At 59.5% G+C, this 16790-nt stretch overlaps 1 protein-coding gene across 2 annotated transcripts in view; it reads left to right on the top strand.

Moving 5' to 3' along the window:
- Positions 1-5097: 5097 nt before the first annotated feature.
- ARHGAP26 (Rho GTPase activating protein 26) overlaps positions 5098-16790 on the top strand; it is a 128270-nt gene continuing 116577 nt past the window's right edge. For both annotated transcript variants that reach the window (XM_080353170.1, XM_080353169.1), the window contains exon 1: positions 5098-5479. In XM_080353170.1, the coding sequence (XP_080209296.1) occupies positions 5326-5479 (154 nt within the window). In that variant the 5' untranslated portion in view covers positions 5098-5325. The remainder of the gene's footprint in view (positions 5480-16790) is intronic.

The following is a 16790-nucleotide window of genomic DNA, read 5'->3' as shown; positions in this document are numbered from 1 at the left end:
GTACAAGTCAGGCCTTCTTATTCCAGCACCACGATCCATCATCCTGGAAAGAAAAGTCGAAGCGTAACATCAGACTAGGAAAGGCAAAGGGATTTGTGAGTATCCCTGTGCTCTGGGGAGGGTCCTGGTTTGGGGTCAAACCTGGGCAGGAGAGGGGAGCTCACCTGTCAGGGCAGGTGTTAGAGCAAATACAGATCTAATGAAGGAGTGAAAATGTGAGTAGTCTGCCACTGAAATTGGGGCGGGAGGTGGCAAACAGCACTCTAGAGAACCGTGCCAAAAATCAGCAGAGCTGGGAAATGTGCCACCTCCCGCAGCAAGCCTTATTTCTTGTTTCCAGGGTGAAAGGATTGGCCAGGTAGCAAAACTGAGGGGTCAAGTGAAGGGCTGAGGATGTGTATAGCTTCTCAGGCTTAGCTAGAGAGTACTGAAAAAGGTTTTCTTTTTAACAAGGAATCATGGCAAACAAGCCTCCTGAATCAGCTGAAAGCACAAGCATAGAGAGCTCTCAGGCCCGAGGAGCGTTCCTGTGCTGGCTCCAGATGTGCTGCTGCTGCGCTGGGAGCTCTGTCTCGCTTGATCTGCTCTGACACCTGCCAGGAAGGCGAGAGGAACCGGTGCATCATCTGCAGGGGGTGCGGGGTGCGAGTGCTGCGCAGCAACAGCAGGAGAGGCCAATCAGCCTTAGATGACAGGTCTGTAGCAGCTATGGGTACAGTAATGTGGTCTCCGCAGGGGAGAGCCGCCCATTGCCCAAGGCACAAACAGAGCTGGAGACCTGGAAGAAAAGGGATGTGGAGATCGTTTCTGCTGCAAGCAGGACACCACACTGACTAATAGCATCTCACTCAGACATTTCCATTCAAAAAGAAACCAGGTTCCAAAGCCAATCACCAAACCTGTGGTGTCTGTGAAGCCCAGGAAGACTTGGTAGTGCAAGCGGCTAATGATGAGGTTTGCAAAAAAAAGATACTGAAAGTGAACAACCATAAGCTGGGAGCTGAAGGGGGTTTGTGGGCTGGGAGCAGGGATCCCAGTCCTGCTTGCTGTCTGCTTCGGGGAGATCTGACCCCCATGTGGAGCCTCATTTATGTCACTGCTGCTCAGTGGAGAGACTCATCTTCTGGGTTGTGTCGCCCAGCCCTGCAAACCTGCCTGATGGCCAGGAGGAGCGGCTGCAAGGAGGAAAGCAGCTGGCCAAGAAGGGCAAATAAGGAGGTGGAAATTCATGTGTGATTCTTAGAGGTGCAACTCGGGAAGAAAAGGTACTATTCTGCTGTGAGATCTATATATATATATATATGCATATAATGTTAGCTATATGTAAAACTCCTGAATGCTCAGTGGAGGGAGCACTCGATCATTCTGAAGGTTTCTCTACAGCTATTTGCTGCAGCCATGTGGAGAAGGTCTATCTGATATGAACACATGCAGAGCGTATTTCCAGGCTGGCATGGCTGCACTGGCCAAGGGGCAGCTCTCGGTGTCTGCTCTGGGGCTGTATTCACAGCTCACCAATGGTCTAGGCTCAAGGATCTGATCAGAAGGTCGGCAGTACGATAGGTCAATATATGCCCTTTGGTTTACAACAGGGAATTCATGCAGATCTCTTGCGATGGTCTGATGTATTATCTGGCGATATACAATGCTTCATCTGTGCCTAGCTCAATAAAAAAAAAATCCTCAAGAGCAAGACAGATGTGAGTGTGATATATAACCACATAATAAATAGACCTTGAACATTGCTGCTTGAGGGCAATTCCAAGAAAAGTCTCTTGTAGCTCCTGTGTTCTGACAGTCAGGATGCCCGTTGGGGTCTCCTGGGGTTTAGAGAAATGCATTAGTGTGCCCAAGGGTCTGGTGCTCTGAGACCGGAGTAGGGGCTGGTTTTCTACCTTCCTTCCCGCTGCAACTGGTTCTTCCTTCCAGAAGCAGTGGAAGCGCTGCTGGGACAGGGCTCAGCTGTTGGAGGGGAACCCCCAAAATCCCCAGTGTGAGACACTGGTGGGATAACCGGGTTTGACCTCCCTGGCAGCGCTGGCCTCATCTCCCCGCAGGCGTCTGTCGCTGCGAGGGAGCTGGGATGTGCGATGCCGCGAGCTGACACACTGCTCGGCGCAGGGACGGGGCTGTTCCCACTGACTGCTCCTGCTGTCACCCTTGCTCTGCGTTACCCCACTGCACTCACTTAACTGGCAGAAAGCTTTCCTGGAGGAGACGTGGCTGGTTCACAGGGGTGCAGCAGCCAGCACAGCGATGGGGGCAGGAAAATGAAGGTGGGGGCTGCTGTGCTCAGCCAGGTTAGGGAGCTGACCTAGCCAAAAACTAGCTCTAAAAAAAACATTGTTAATGTTCAAAAAACCCTGTTTAGTCCAGCTATGTGACCCACCCAGAGCGAGGGCTGGGAGGAGCAGCTGGGGCTGAGCTGATGCTATTGCAGCTCCCTCTTCCTCCTGCTTCGTGTGGCTGGCGTGGCCCCCACCCCTGCACCAGCACCGCTGGTTATTTGATCCCAAAATGAGCTCAGCTACGTAGAAACTGCCTTGTTGGTTTTTTTTTAATGTTGGATTACTTTTCTGCTGACTTTGCTCCCTGAGCGAGTCAGCTGTGGGATGTGGGTGGGTGACTGAGCCGGGGAGAACGTGTTAACACGCGGCCAAGGACGGGCTCGCAGGTGGGAGCGTGGGGCTGCAGCTTTTATCTGCCGGAGTGTGAGCTTGGCCTTGGAGAGGCCGGGGAGCAAGGGCTGAGCAGGTTCCCCTCTGTTTAAACAGCAGCGTTGCTGCACCCCAACCCACAAAGCATCCCATGGGCTTGGTGAGACAGCCAAGTGCCTTAGAAATAAATCAAAGCAGGCAGGCAAATACACTGGGCTTGCAAAGGGTTGCAAGCTATTAGCTACAGGTAGGAGGATGTGGAAGTTGGTTTTTTGGTTTGTTTATTTCCCCCCTCAGTGGTATTATTTTATGGTTTGGATGCACAATCCCAGCAGAACTGGGCTGGAAGTTGGCTGTGGGTGTTCCTGCAGTGCCCTGCTCTGTTCCCACACCCTGAGCTCAAACACGAGCGTGTGCTGCTAATTGCAGCGTAAGGCAGGAAAAGAGGAGATGAGTCCGTGCTCTGGTGTGTGAGTCGCTGTCTGCCCAAGGCCTCGGTTCCAGACCTGCTGTGTGTGGTATTTCACATGTGACAGCGCTCTGTAATAGCTCAGTTCCGTCCTCATCGGAAAATGACAGTCTGAGCATCATTACTTTCTGTGGTTCTCGAAAAATGGTGAAAGAAATTCAGTTTCCAGCCCCAAATATTCTGATCCTCTAGGGCAGTGTCCTATAAATCTAGTTACAGGTTCTTCTGAGTTAGCTTTAAGTGCTGGAACAATCTTTTAATACGAACAATGGCAGAATAGAAGGATAAAACCAAATATGCGCTCCTGTGGCTTTGTGAAGTGTAGATCTAAGGAGTGTAATCCAAATAATAACATCTAGTGCTGTTATAGGGCTGCATACGGCGTAAATGACAGCTAATTAAACTTTATATCCTGCCTACAAGATAAGCATGTAATTAGTATTACATCCTTTTTATAATTAGGAGACTTCATGCAAAAAAATGTGGCTGGCAAGCCACGTTTGAAGGCGGTGACTCAGCCTGAATTAGGCTGTGGCGTGAAGACTGAGAAAATCGTGCTTTAAACCTGCCAGTGAATAAAAAAGGCAGAGACAAAAGGTTGAGCGGGTATCAGGTTGCTGTGCTGGACCCATCCGCTGGAAAACATGGGTGGATTAACTTTTTAACATCAAGCCTGGGCTGGATCCCATTCCGCCAGCCCTACGTGAAGCCCAAGCTTTGTGTGAGACCATCCATCTTCCCCACTTTGTGAAAAAGCATAAAGCTGGCACGGGCCCGGCGCTGCTTCACGGCTGGCTGGACAGGAATGCTGTCCCATCGCACCGGCCGTGCGGGGCGAGGGCCCCGTGCCCTCCTCGCCAGGCCCGCGGGGAGAACGGGGAATTCCAGCCATGCGGGGATTATCAGCAAATGCGTCTGTTTGTCACGGTCCGGGCTGAGAGGCCATCGCCGGCTCGCATGTCCCTGTGTCCCTGCCCAGGGGAGGCTGTGGGGTTGCTTGGTACCATCATTTATGGCAAGAATGGATTTTCTTGGGTCCACACTGACAGTCTCTCCCGTTTTATTGCTGGTTTGTTGCCATCCACCTTATGGCAGCCGGGACCAAACCCGTGAGCAGCAGCTCCGTGGGCTGCAGTTCGCTGCTGGGAGCTCCCAGCCGAGGGAAGGAGGGGACGGGGCAGCTGCTGAGCCCGGGCCCAATTCCTGGCGTGCTCCCGGAGGAAACGGGCTGCGGGGAGAGGCGCGGGCCGGCCCGGCCGCTGCGCTGGGCACCGAGCCCGCGGTCCCGCCGTGCCGCTGGGCGGCTGCTCCAAGCTGGTGCCTCTGCGTGACGAGCCGTTTTAAACAGATTAAGGGTTTATTTTCTCACCCCGCGCTGTTAAACCTGGGACAATAATCTCTGACACAGATGTTTAGTGGCAAGAAAAACGCGTTAAGTCGCAACCCGGAGGGGCCCGACCGGCCGCGCAGGGACCGGGCGGTGCGTGCGGGTTTCCTGCGGCACCGGGCCGGGAAGGTCCGCGGGGAGCGGGACGAGATACGGGGCACGCACGGCGAGGCCCTGGAGGAACAACTCTTGCCTCTCGGTGCCGAGCGCGGATGCGGCCTGTGCGGGCGGGGTCCGCCCGAGGACTCCCCCATGGCCCGGGTCTCCCCCACGGCCCGGGTCTCCCCCACGACCCCGGGTGTCCCGCACGGCCCCGGGCCGGGCCGGTCGCTCCCTCCGGCCGCACCGTTGGGACCCTCGGTCCCGCCCGCCCCGCCCCCGCAGTCGCCGCAGCTGATTGGCTGAGCGGGCGGCGTGGGCGTGGCCACGGCAGCAGAGGGCCCGGCGGCGCCGAGGGGCGGAGCGGGGCAGAGCGAGGCCGCCCATTGGCTGCGGGCGCTGCGCGGGAGGCGGGGCGCGGCGCGGGGCGGGCGGCGGCGCGGGCGGGCGGGCAGCGCGCGGGCCGGGCGCGGGCGCGGCCCCCGAGCAGCCGCAGCTCCGCCCCCCCCGGCGCGCCTGAGCTCCGCCCGGCCCCGCTCCGCTCCGCACAGCCCGGCCCGCCGCGCCGCCCGCCACGGCCGCTCCCGGGGCGCCCCGCGGCTGCGCCAGCTCCCCGGAGAGGCGGGCGCTTGCTTCGGCTTCAGCAAACATTTGGTTTGAAATTTTTAATTTTTTCCTATTTTTTTTTGGCGCCGGTGCGCGGTGCGGGCAGCATGGGGCTGCCGGCGCTGGAGTTCAGCGAGTGCTGCCTGGACAGCCCCCAGTTCCGGGAGCGGCTCCGCTCCCACGAGGCCGAGCTGGAGAAGACCAACAAGTTCATCAAGGAGCTCATCAAGGACGGGAAGTCGCTCGTCGCCGCCCTCAAGAGTAAGTGAGGGGTCGGGGGCGGCCCTGCCGGGACCCTGCGCTCTCCGGCCGGCCCCCGGCACCGGCCCGGACCGCCCGGCCGGCCCCCTGCCTCCGGTCCCGCCTGCTCCGCCCTTGCCCATCCTGGTCCGTGGCCTCCCGGTCCGGGTCCATCATGGGCCACCTGCTCCCGCCCGCGTCCCCTCCGGGGTCTGCCTGGTCCGCTGGGACGTGCCTGGTCCTGCTCCACCACGTCCGAGCTCATGGCTCTTTGGCAGGGGTGATGGGTGGGTGCCGTGCCCCCCTGCTTGTCCTCTGTCTCCTCTCTGTTCAAGGTGTGGGATGCCCAGTGTCCCCAGCTGTCCCCAATAGTGCCGTCTCCTCCGCCCCCCGCGGTGCATGGGGCAGTGGGGCCGGTTGTGAGGGGCAGCCCCGGGCTGAGGGCAAAGCTGCAAACTGCCGGTTCGTGGTGGGGGCCGTGCGGGACGGGGACGCGGTGACACGGGCTGTGGCTGCGGGGCAGGGGAGACCCTCGCCCCATCAGGCATCGTCCGGGTCCCCACTCACACCTGGGCTGGACTCCCGTCCCCAGGCTGGGGACACCTCTGCCTGGCCACCCACTGCTCCCCGGGCAGCGGCTCCGCTCTTGTTGTTCCCCCTGTGAGGTCATTCTGGTTTATTTCTTTTTGTAAATGTATTTGGCCGACATCAGCAATCACTTCCCCAGCCGGGGGGTTTCCCACACCAAGCCCGCCCTGCTCTGCTCCGGTGGGTGCTGTGGGACAGGAGGGGGCACGTCCACGCACACCTGTGCCGTGGAGACCCCGTGGCATTGCCGGGACACCCCAGCCTGGCCTCGGGGACGCGGTGGGTTATTTTGGGAGCTGAGGTGCGGTGCTGTGGCCCTGGGGCGCACAGGCAGGTGATGCTCCGGCTGAGCCCACCACCCGCTGCCATCCTGGGAGCGCTGAACCGCAAAAGTGGGGCTGGTTCCTGCTCCCTCCCCTCCAGATCTCACACTGAGCCCCATGGTGCCCTTCCCCTGTGCTGGAGTAGCAGCTGTTAATGTCTGGATTACAGGAACCCCCATTGTACCAATTCTTGGCATTTTGGATTTAAAAACCCCAAATGCAACAGCTACCGGTTCATTTATGGTTCTGCAGGTCTGAGCTGTCTTCTGCTGAGATGTGTTTGCCTGTCGAGCTGCACGGCAGCCTGTGCCTGGCCCTGCCCAGAGCGTTCATTTTATGGCAGAACAAATCCTACAGCATCATTCTTCACCGAAAATACATTTTAGGGATTAACTGGTGGGTCCCAGGGGGTTTGTTTCTGGGTGCAGTCAGCAGGTCGCTCAGCAGGTGCTGTCTGAGGGGCCGGCTGTGCCCCGGCACGCTGCACAGCGGCTGTTTTGGGTGTGCTGGTGCGCTCCTCTCCCGTGTCCGCGCAGCGCCGGGCAGGAAGAACGCTCGCCGGCCTCTAGAGATAAGGATGTTTTTATGGCTGAATTGTTTTGTAGCCTCTATTGAATGCGTTCCTGGATTAGACCTTAATTCCTGTGCAGGGCCGAGGGTGTGTTCCGCTGGTGCCCGGGCTGCGGTAGGAGCATGAATAATGGTGATTTTGCTGGGGTGTTAATGAACGCCCAGCCCCGGCGCTGCGCGGCCTCGTGTGCCTGCAGGCACAGGGGCTGCTCCCCGCAGAGGGGGCTGCAGGGCCCTTAGGGGGAAGGTTTGGGGGCTGCATGGGAGCATGGGGATGAGTGTCCCCTCCCTGACTGTGATGTCTGGCTGTCCTCTGCATCGTTCTCCCACGTGCAGCCCCTTCTCGCGCTGTGAGAGTGACTTCACCAGCTGCCGGTGACCCGTGATGCCTCTGACGGCTCCAGCACAGAGACCTGGCGCAGGACCGGGTCTGGCCCAGCTCTTTCCACGTGTGTTGCCCTCGGTGTGTGATGGGTCTGGCTGTGTTGCCTGGGCCATTACAAACCCTCCTGGCATCCGTCTGAGAGCGGCTGGAGGTGCTCCGGGGCACAGAGGTGCCGCGCAGCCTCTTGCCCGGTGTTGTTCCCACGTCTCTGCCACAGGTATCTGGGATAGCACTGCCGGGAGCCAGAGCTGGTGGGACCAGGTAGCTGTCCTGGCTCACTTCTCTTACCTGGATTTTATTTTTCGCCAGTGTCTCCCAGTGGTTCGTCTCCCAGTGGCTGGGCAGGGCAGCCCAGGTGACACGGTGTCACCTCCGTGTGCGCTCCTTGGCTGGGCAGGTCCAGGGGGCACAAACCCCTGGCCGTGGGGGCTCAGAGGGCGTCCCGGCTCCTGGCACAGCGAGGCGGCCTGCAGCCCCAGCTACTGGGAGTCTTGGCAATATCCTCTCTCATTTTCCTTCCTCTTGCGTCTTCTGCCGAATGTTTCACATCCTCTTTGTTTAAAGACAGGCGTGAGGGGAACATAACTCTTTGTGTATCAGCAAAGAGCGAGGTGAGGGGCAGCTGCGATGGGGCTGCAGCGTGGTTGTGCAGGAGGGAGGAGGAACCCCCCACAGGTCTGGCCAGAAGCCCTCTCCTGTTCCCCACCGCCCTGCTTGGCCCCCCGCAGCCCCCCGGCACGGCCCCCGCGTGCAGGGCGGGCGAGGCTGGGGTAAAGGCACCTGGGAAGGTCTCTCCCCAGAGTGGTGGAGGAGCTGATCTGCAGCCACGCTGCTTTTGCCCTCTGTGAAGGTACAGAAAGAAATGGGGCTGATTCACAGCACTTTCTTCTTCGTTTAAAAAAAAGTAAACTCGAAGGGTTGAAAATATCCTCATTTGCTGAAGGACTGGTCTTGCTAAATATCCTCTGATGCTGAAGGCATCTCTGGAGTGCGTATATATCTATAAATACTGGGTTGTTTTTTTTCCCCAGTGAGTTTCTGTGCCCGTTTCCATTGTCTCCCTTTGCTGCTTGGCTGGTATTAGGAGTGACCTGGTTTTCAGCAGAACACGTCCCTCTTCCTCCCTTATACACCATACATAAATTATTCAGAAAGTTTTGCAAATGCTAAGACCTCAAGTGAGACATAAATAATGAACTTGAAGCTTGGATGCTGTGAAACTTGTTCTCCGGTGAAGGAGCTGCGGTGACCGTGGGTACCAGGGATACAGAAGCTTTTTGCCCCTTTGCGTGTCCCCTGTGCCGGCGAAAGGGACCGGCAGGGAGCTGCGTCCCACCGGGTACGGCGGCTGCCGGGGGTGCTGGCGTCGCCTCCAGCCCCTCCACGTCGGTGGAGGGGACAGCAAGCCCATTGCCAAGGTAGTGATGCAAAGATGCTTTGCAGCTTTGGCAAACAAGCAGTGCACGTAGCGATGGAGAATGTAGGGGTGCAGGTGACTGGTGGCCATTGCCTCCCCAGTGTCATCTCTGGGGCTGACTGGGGGGTCTCATCCTCCTCTTCCTCCTGCGGCTGCTGTCCCCCTGCGCTGACGGGCGCCGTGTCCCCGCGGTGACGGGGCTGTGGGCGGTCGTCTCCTCCGGGCGCTGGGGCTGCACCCGGTGCCTTGCCACGTTTCTGCTCTTGTTTTCTTTTGCTTCTTCCTCCAGCTGCCAAGCACTAATTTGAAGCCGCGGAGCTCATCCACGCCCGGCCGCTGCTGTGCCTGCGCGTCGCAAGCTGCAATTTGTGTGGTGGGGGCTCTGCAAACCCCCTCCCCACGTGGGACGCAAGGGCTGGAGCCCAGCCGGGCTGTGCTGTGCCCGGGGCTCCCACGGGAAGGGCGGAGGTGCCCATGCTCCTCAGAGGTGCAGTCAGGCTGCTTTGGGCTTTAGGATCGTTTTTCTTTTGGCTGCTTTTTGGACGGGTCACCACAGAGTTGCAGTTGAGCAGTGAGGAGGTGCAGGACTGATGGGGAATGTGGGGAAGGGGTGATGCTGGGGTGGCCCTGAGCCCTGCGGTGGCCGGGAGCTGGTCCAGCCCCGCTGGCCTCTGGGGGCAGGTGCTGTGTCAGCGGCTCTGCTGTCCCCGTGCTGGCTGCGGTGAGCAGCGGGGGTTGTCCCCACTCCCCGGCCGGGTTTGCAGCTGCGCAGCCCAGTGTGCGAGGGCACGTTCCATGTGAAACTGTCCCAGGACACACAGCCACCCGCAGCGCGTGGTTTAACAACCTGCCCGGTGGGACGATCCACGTTTGGCCCGTAGCAGCAGGTTGGGGCTCTTCCTGGGACGCGTCCGTCCCTGCGGCTCCTGTGCAGCTTCAAAAGCAAAGAGAGGCGGCAAAGTGCCGGGCTGTGCCCGTGGGCTGCGTGCTCTGGGATGTGCTGGCACACGGATTTGGTTCCACATCTCAGCAGCCTCTCACTGAACCGGAGCCTTGATGGAACGCGTGTGCCCATGGCTGCGGTGCCCGGAGCTGCCACCGACCCGCACAGCTTGCCTGGAACCGAAAGTGAAACTGTCCAGTGCTTAACCTGAGCAATTAATTCCCTTTGGATACAAACAAGGCTTAGCCTGGCAATAAGGAAATGTTTCATGCTCTGGCCAATACCTTCAGGTACATTCCGTGTCTCGGGATGCCCCGTACCCTGGTGCTGTGGGGCGTGACGGGTCCTTGAGTCCCAGAACCACAGGGAGGAGGAACCTGCAGCCATTCTTGTATTATTTTCACCCCTTTTCCCTTCTGGTCCCTTAAGAAAGCAGTAATGGGCCCAACCTGCCCATCTCCTGCGTGCAGAGGAGAGGAGGGGTTGAGGTACAGAGGTTCAGGTCTGGCCTTTCTGGGAATGGCTTTTGTTTTTGCAGGTGCAAACGTTAATGGTTGGAGCCGCACTCCTGGCTGGGGGACAGCGGTGCTGCTGCAGACCTGCGTTTGGACGAGAAGGAGAGTTACGCTTTCTGGAGGGTGCAAAAATAAAACTACACCCCACCCCTGCCCCTCGTGGGGTTGCTGTGGCCGCTTGCATTCGGTTCTGCTCTGTTCGTGCTGTCGGAAACAGCGTTTGCCTGCTGTCATCGAGCAATTGGTGCTGGCGCCTCCGAGCAGCTCCAGGGTGCGAGGGCTGAGGGTGATTCACGCCGGGATCGCTGTGCAGCCTGTTCTGCAGCTTCCACGTGCTGAGGAAATTGCTGCCTGGCGGCGGGGAGGCTTTCTGGGCAGCACCGCATCCGTGGGGGCAGAGACCCGGTCCCTTCCTGGGCGGGGGCCAGCTTTGCCCAAGGAGCTTGCCCTGCGCTCGGGGGGCACGGCCGGAGCCCTGCTGGGCCACCCTGGGCTCTGAGCTCGTCTGGGTGAGCAAACCGCAGGGCTGATGTGGGCGGGAAGCACGTGGGTTTGGGGTTTGGTTGCTAAGATGAGTTGCTTCTGATTTTTTCTGCTTTGTTCACCCAGCGAAGGTGTAATGTGGCTCCCCCACGTCAGGGTGCTTTTTTGCCCAGTTTTCCTTTCGGGGGACTGTAGGAAGCGTTCGATGCGGGGAATACTTTGTGCTGCAGGAGAGGTACGTCGTTGCAGCTCAGCCAGTCCCATGCCAGCAGGGCCGAAGGCGACGAGGGCTTGTTCCTCCTTTGCATGACCTGTGTGGCCTGTGCAGTCACATATTTCATAGCTCGTCTGGTATTTTATTCAAACAAGGGGCAGTACAAATGGTAATACTCTGCTTTATTTTCTGCATGGATTGAAAGCTCCTTCTCTTCCTCTCTGGTGGAAATGAGCAGCAGGAGCGTGTTCCTGCTCGGGAGATGCTCTTTGGTTCCGATGGTGGGTCCCCACCATGGGTCCCGCGGGGATCGTGGTGCAGCCAGGCTGGCTCTGGAGAATTGCACGCTCACCCGTGCCGCTCAGCCTGACTGTAAGAAGGAAAGCTTGGGATGCGACAGCCATTTGCCCCCCAGGATGTTGCAGTGCTTCACCTGTGTGCCCTGTCACGGTTGTGATCTGTGCGGGGGGCTCCTGGCCACGTCGCCGACATCCCCCGGCATCATTCACCCATCACTCCGGGGTCCCCCCGTACACACCATGACCCCTCCGTGCAGCCAGATCCAGCCTCTTGTGATTACGTCTTTAAATTACGCTGGCAGAAGGCTCATTAATAGGGCTTGGAGATGTCTTTAATTGGGAGTGTGCCACAGAGCACCCCTGGGCACACGTCCTGACGCGCCGGTGCAGTGACGGTGTCTGGAGAAGCCGCCAGGCCTGTGTGTGCCGGCCATGGCACCGGCACTGACCGGGTGTCGAGCAGTGGGTTAAACTGAACCCTTTTGGGTAGGTGGGGATGAACTGGGGAATAAACAGCAGCTTTGAGAGGCCGGGGCTGGCACTGACTGCGCTGCCAACGCCAGCGGAGCCTGAAAGTGCACGGTGTGTCCAGGCGGAAAACCTGAGCAGGAGGCGGATGGACCCGGAGAGCGGCTGTGAAGGGCGGGGGGGTGTCCTGATGTCCCTCCAGCACTGGGAGCTGGGGACCTGCTGGGTCCTGCTCATACTTCCAGCCTGGAGCAGATTTGCCAGGTTTGGGTCAAGAGGCCATTTTTCCAAGGCTGCAGATGTGCCAGCACAGCTGCCTCGTGTCTCTGTTCCTGCCGTCCCGCCATGCCGAGCGGTGCACGCGGTGTTACCGGTGTTACCTGCGTGCCCGGGGATGCGGCGGGGGGGTGGTGAGCTGGTTTCATTTCCTTTCTTTCTTTGGGGGTGTCAACTCACAATGACGTTGAAAATGCGTGTGAGGAAATGCTGTTCCCATGGTTGCTGTGGGGCGGGTGGGCGGTGGTGCCGGGGCTCTGCCATGGGTCCGGTGCTTTCTGCGGGTTGGCACACGCGGTGCTTCCCCGGCTGATCCCTGCTGGGAACGAGCCTGTGGCTGGGATGGGATGTCACCTGCGGTGCTGTCCCTGGCTGCCGGAGGGGACCACCGGCCCCCCTGCTCTCACCCCCGACCCCCCTGCTCTCACCACCGGCCCCCCTGCTCTCACCACCGGCCCCCCTGCTCTCACCACCGACCCCCTGCTCTCACCCCCTCCCCGCAGACACCCTGAAATCGTTTTGTCCTCCCTGCCACCCAGGGAGCGATGCCATGGCCAGAGCAGGGTGCTCGGGGGTTTGCATCCCTCCACCCGAGAAATAGGGCACCAGAAACCCCCTCCCTGTGCGAGGGGCAGCAGCAGCAGCGTGGCGCAGCAAACCCTGCCCGTGCTGTGGTGGTTTTGTTTGGGGTGCCTTGGGCAGCCTTTTGGCACCGTCCAGCCGCGGGGCTGCAGGAGGACGGGCTTTGCTGGGTCTCCGTTGCTGCGCTTGAGGTTTTTTGGGGTTTTAAGCAGCGCCGTGGGTTCGGATGCGGTGTGATGAGTAGCTGTAGCGTGACCACGGTGGGTGGGTGGGAAGTCAAAGTGAGGGGGAGCTCGTACCAAAACCCGCACGGCTTGTTCGCTTCTCGGTGTGAATCATCCGTCCCTCCTCCCCTGGGCACGCGAGCGGCTGTCGCGGCGGCCGCCGCAGCGGAGCCTGTTCTCGCCGTTTTCCTGGCACCTTCCCCGAGCCGCCCCACACTGTTCCACCTGCTCCTCCGCGATGCTCCGTGCAAGCAGCCCCAGGCCCGCGGGCTGCCCGCTCCTGACGAGCCGCGCTCATTAGGGCATCACCCGGCTCCTGAGAGCAAGGGTGGTCTCAAGGGTGGCGTGGAGGAGTTGGGAATTGTGCTTCTCTGACCCCGTTCCCACGTGCCGACGGGAGCCAGGGGTTCACGGTGCATCTGGGATGCGTGCTGGGGAGGGACAGCAGGCACGGGATGCTCTGTGGAGCGGGGACCGCGGTGCAGACGGCAACAGGGCCGTCTCTGTGGTGGTGCCAAGCTGGTTTCTAGCTGGAGTTGGTGGGAAGTACAGCAGCCTCCGGACCATCTGGCTCCGGCACGTGGAGCGGCGGGCGCAGCCGTGCGGGGCCGGGGCTGCCGGCGGGGCCTGGGGCAGCCGAGGGCTCGGGTGCTGCTTCGGTTCGGACCCGCAGCCGGGTGCGGTGCTCCCCGTGCACCCCGTCACCGGGGCACCCAGGGTCTGTGCCGCTGTGCTGTGCTGCGTGTCCTGCACCGGAACAGTGCGTGGAAGGGCCGGTGCTCGCGGCGCTGCCTTCACGAGGTTCCCATCACGTGCAGCGATGTGCTCGAGGATGTTACCGCAGCCCGTGTTTAGTTGCCATTACCCAGGTGCACTCAACGTGCCGACCGTGCGTGTGTGCACACCCACGTGCTTTTTTCCTCTGCTTCTCATCCTGCATCAGTATCTCGATGAGAGAAGGGTAAAGGGTTCTCTGCAGCAGCCGAGTGACCTGTAAAATGAGCTGGCGTGTGCCTTTCTAATGATACTGCCCAGCAGAGCATCCCTTTGCTGTTTCTTTTTTGTTTTTCCAACTGAAGCAGCGTGTATCCAGAGCCATGCCCTGCCGAGTACTGGTTGCTTAGCAATGTTTTCCAAAAAAAACCCAAGCCCATTGCAAGCAGAAGGGCCGAGTGTTCTCCCCGGCTTTCCCCAGCGCGTTGGGGGCCAGGGGCAGCTCAGCCGTTCCCTTGTGGGGTTCGAGGTGAAGCCTCTGTCCAGGTTAAAGGCAGCGATGTGCTCTGGGCTGTGCCTCCCGTTCCTCGCCCTGTGTGCCTCCCTGGGCTGTACATCCCATTCCTCACGCTCTGTGCCTCCCTGGGCTGTACATCCCATTCCTCACGCTCTGTGCCTCCCTGGGCTCTGCCGGACATTTTAATTTATTTTCTTTTTTTCCTGCTGAAGCAGGAAAATTTGACTCACTTGCCGGTGATGTTCAATTGACTCACTTGCCGGTGATGTTCCTGTGAGCACAGTGGGATTTTTCCTGTTCTTACAGCTGAGGTGGAGGAGCACTGGAGACAAAAGGATTTCCGCAGCCTCCTTGGGAGGAGAAGGAAGCCGGCAGCTGCAAAAAAACACTTTTTGAGGGTCTGGAAGCTGACCCCGCTTTCCTGCCCTGGCTGTGGGCACCCCGGCCGCTGGCCAGAGCTGCACCGGGGGACACAGCCCCGGGGACACAGCCTGGGGACACAGCCCCTTGCACGGGGCAGCTGCTAAGCCAAGGGGGACAGACGAGTTGTTGTCCCATGCCATGAGCATCACGTGCCTGAGCTGACTCCTGTCCTGTCCATGGGGACGGGGCGCAGGTTCCTTCCCCACCCAGGGTGGGGGAGTCCATAGACCTGTCATCCACCATGGGACCCCGATGCTTTGGCACCTCCCTCTTGGGAAACCAAGCGGCTCCCTGCCGGGCTGGCTATTAACTACTTAGATTTAATAATGAGCTAATCCGAAGGGGCTGGTGGTGCCTGCGGCAGTCTGCTCCCGCCCGGCACGGGGTGTCTGGCCAGAGGCTCTGCCAATGTCCCCTCCCGGTGAGACCCCCCAGCCTTCTGCTCCGCTAATGGGCACTGCCTCGGTCAGTAAATTTCTTCTGGATTAGTGTCCTCTAAATCGATTAGCTGTCTCGGGCAGGGCATTTTATTCTAATGAAATGTGATTCCAGGCTCCAGTCGATGAATTATTGTGGCAACGAGGGTAAAGTAATTGGCTGCCTTTCTGTGGGTCGGTCCAGGGCCTGGGGAGAGAGAGAAACAGAAAAGGCTCAGAGGAGAGATTATAATTTACAGGGAACACGTTACCGTATTGCACGCTCACCCACGCTCCCCACTGAGGGAGCTGGGGGAAAACAGGGAGCTGTGAGTAAAATGTGGCATTTCCATGGTGCTGTCAGAGGCAGTTTACTCGTAGGTGTAAGGCTGGATGTGTTTGCACGAGCCGGCGGGAGAGCGGAGCAGCCGCAGCTCGCGGGTGGGGAAATGTGGTGTTCGGAGCCCTGGTTGCCTGGAAGAAATTGGAAATGCCCTTTGTGGTTTCGGGCTTGCAGTAAGCAAGCGTGCAGCAGCAGGACAGCCTTGTCCCATCCCTTGTCCCGTCACTTCCCTCGTGCCAGCGCCGTTCCCAAATGCCTCACCCTGGCCCTGGCCGGGGATTTTCATTACTGCATCCTCACACGTTTTCTGCTCGGGCAGTCGGCTGCCCTTGGAGATGCCAGCCGGAGCAGGGGTTTGCCATGTCACTATTGTGTCCCTGATGTTTTCCAGGCACTTAAGCCATCACCTGCATTTGCCGTTTCGACACCTCCCTCCCCTATGTTTGAGTGTTGGGTTTTTACATTTGTTTTTATTGGGAGACCTCCCACCCGCGCTCTCCCGCCCTGCAGACACCCCCGGCTGCAGGCTGGGCTGGGCGGAGGGTTCTGCCGTAAAACAGCACCAGGATGTGAACAAAAATAAACGCAGGGAAAAGCGCCAGACCTGGTAGCTGGGTGGGAAAGTGGAGAAACCTTGTTTTGTTTGGTTTTGCTGCTAAGTGCACGAAACTCTGGGTGCTGAGGGCCAGCAGGAGGGTGGGGGCGGCACCTGAGGATGCTGCTGCGTCCCTGGATGGGGACGGGCTGCGCCGGGCGTGCGATGGGGACGGGCTGCGCTGGGAGCTGTGGGAGGACCGGGGTGCTGCCGGGTTCATGCAGAGCAGCAGGAGCCCCGGGCAGGGGGCACAGAGGGCGCTGCGGTGCTGCTGGGTTGGAGGGTGGCTGTGCCGAGCTGGTGTTGCCCATTCCCAACACGGTGACGCTGCCTGCTGGGGTGTTGGTACCTGGCTTTGGGCCCTTTGTCTTCAAAGAGCATCGAGGGGGTTGCGTAGCGGTTCCCAGGAGTGCTCTGTTTGCAGGCAGCCCCCCCGCATTTCTCCAGGCCCCAGTGCTCCTTGCTGGGAGCAAGGACCTGCTGTGGGGTGTCCCGTCCTGCAGCTGCAGACACCTGTTCTCTCAGCACCTCCAGGAACAGGAAGCCTTTCTGGGGGTCTCTTGCATCATTTGTGGGTTTTGTGTTCTCCTTCCTCGCCCTGACCGCGGGTCTGGACGGCTTGCGGTGCTCTGCCAGCCCGGCACACGCAGGCTGCACTCACAGCTGGCTCCCAGATTTCTCAGGTTGTTTTATTTTCTATCGCTTTCCTTTGCCCCTACACGGCATCCTCCCTGTCCGCTCTCTGCCTGTCTCTACGAGACAAGAGCTGCTGCAGCGTGTTACCTGCCTCCTTCCCCACAAATAACCCGGTTAATGCAGAACCGGGGCAGGGCTGAACCGAGCTGGGTGCTAAACTGAGCGCTTCGCTTTGCAGCAGCTGCTTCCAAAATATCCCCTTTGGGTAAGCAGAGAAAACAGTGCAAACTGTCCCCACAGGCCAGGACAGGCAGGAGTCACCCCATGTCTTGGTTCCCCGGAGGGCTGGAGGGGTTGTGGAGCCCATCACTGAGTGGAGCATCCCTTTGGGTGGGACACTC

The sequence above is a fragment of the Nesoenas mayeri genome (genome assembly GCF_963082525.1).
Source record: "Nesoenas mayeri genome assembly, chromosome: 14".
Taxonomy (NCBI): Eukaryota; Metazoa; Chordata; class Aves; order Columbiformes; family Columbidae; genus Nesoenas; species Nesoenas mayeri.
The sequence above is the reverse complement of the archived record's forward strand: the minus strand, read 5'-3'. Positions and strand labels throughout refer to the sequence as shown.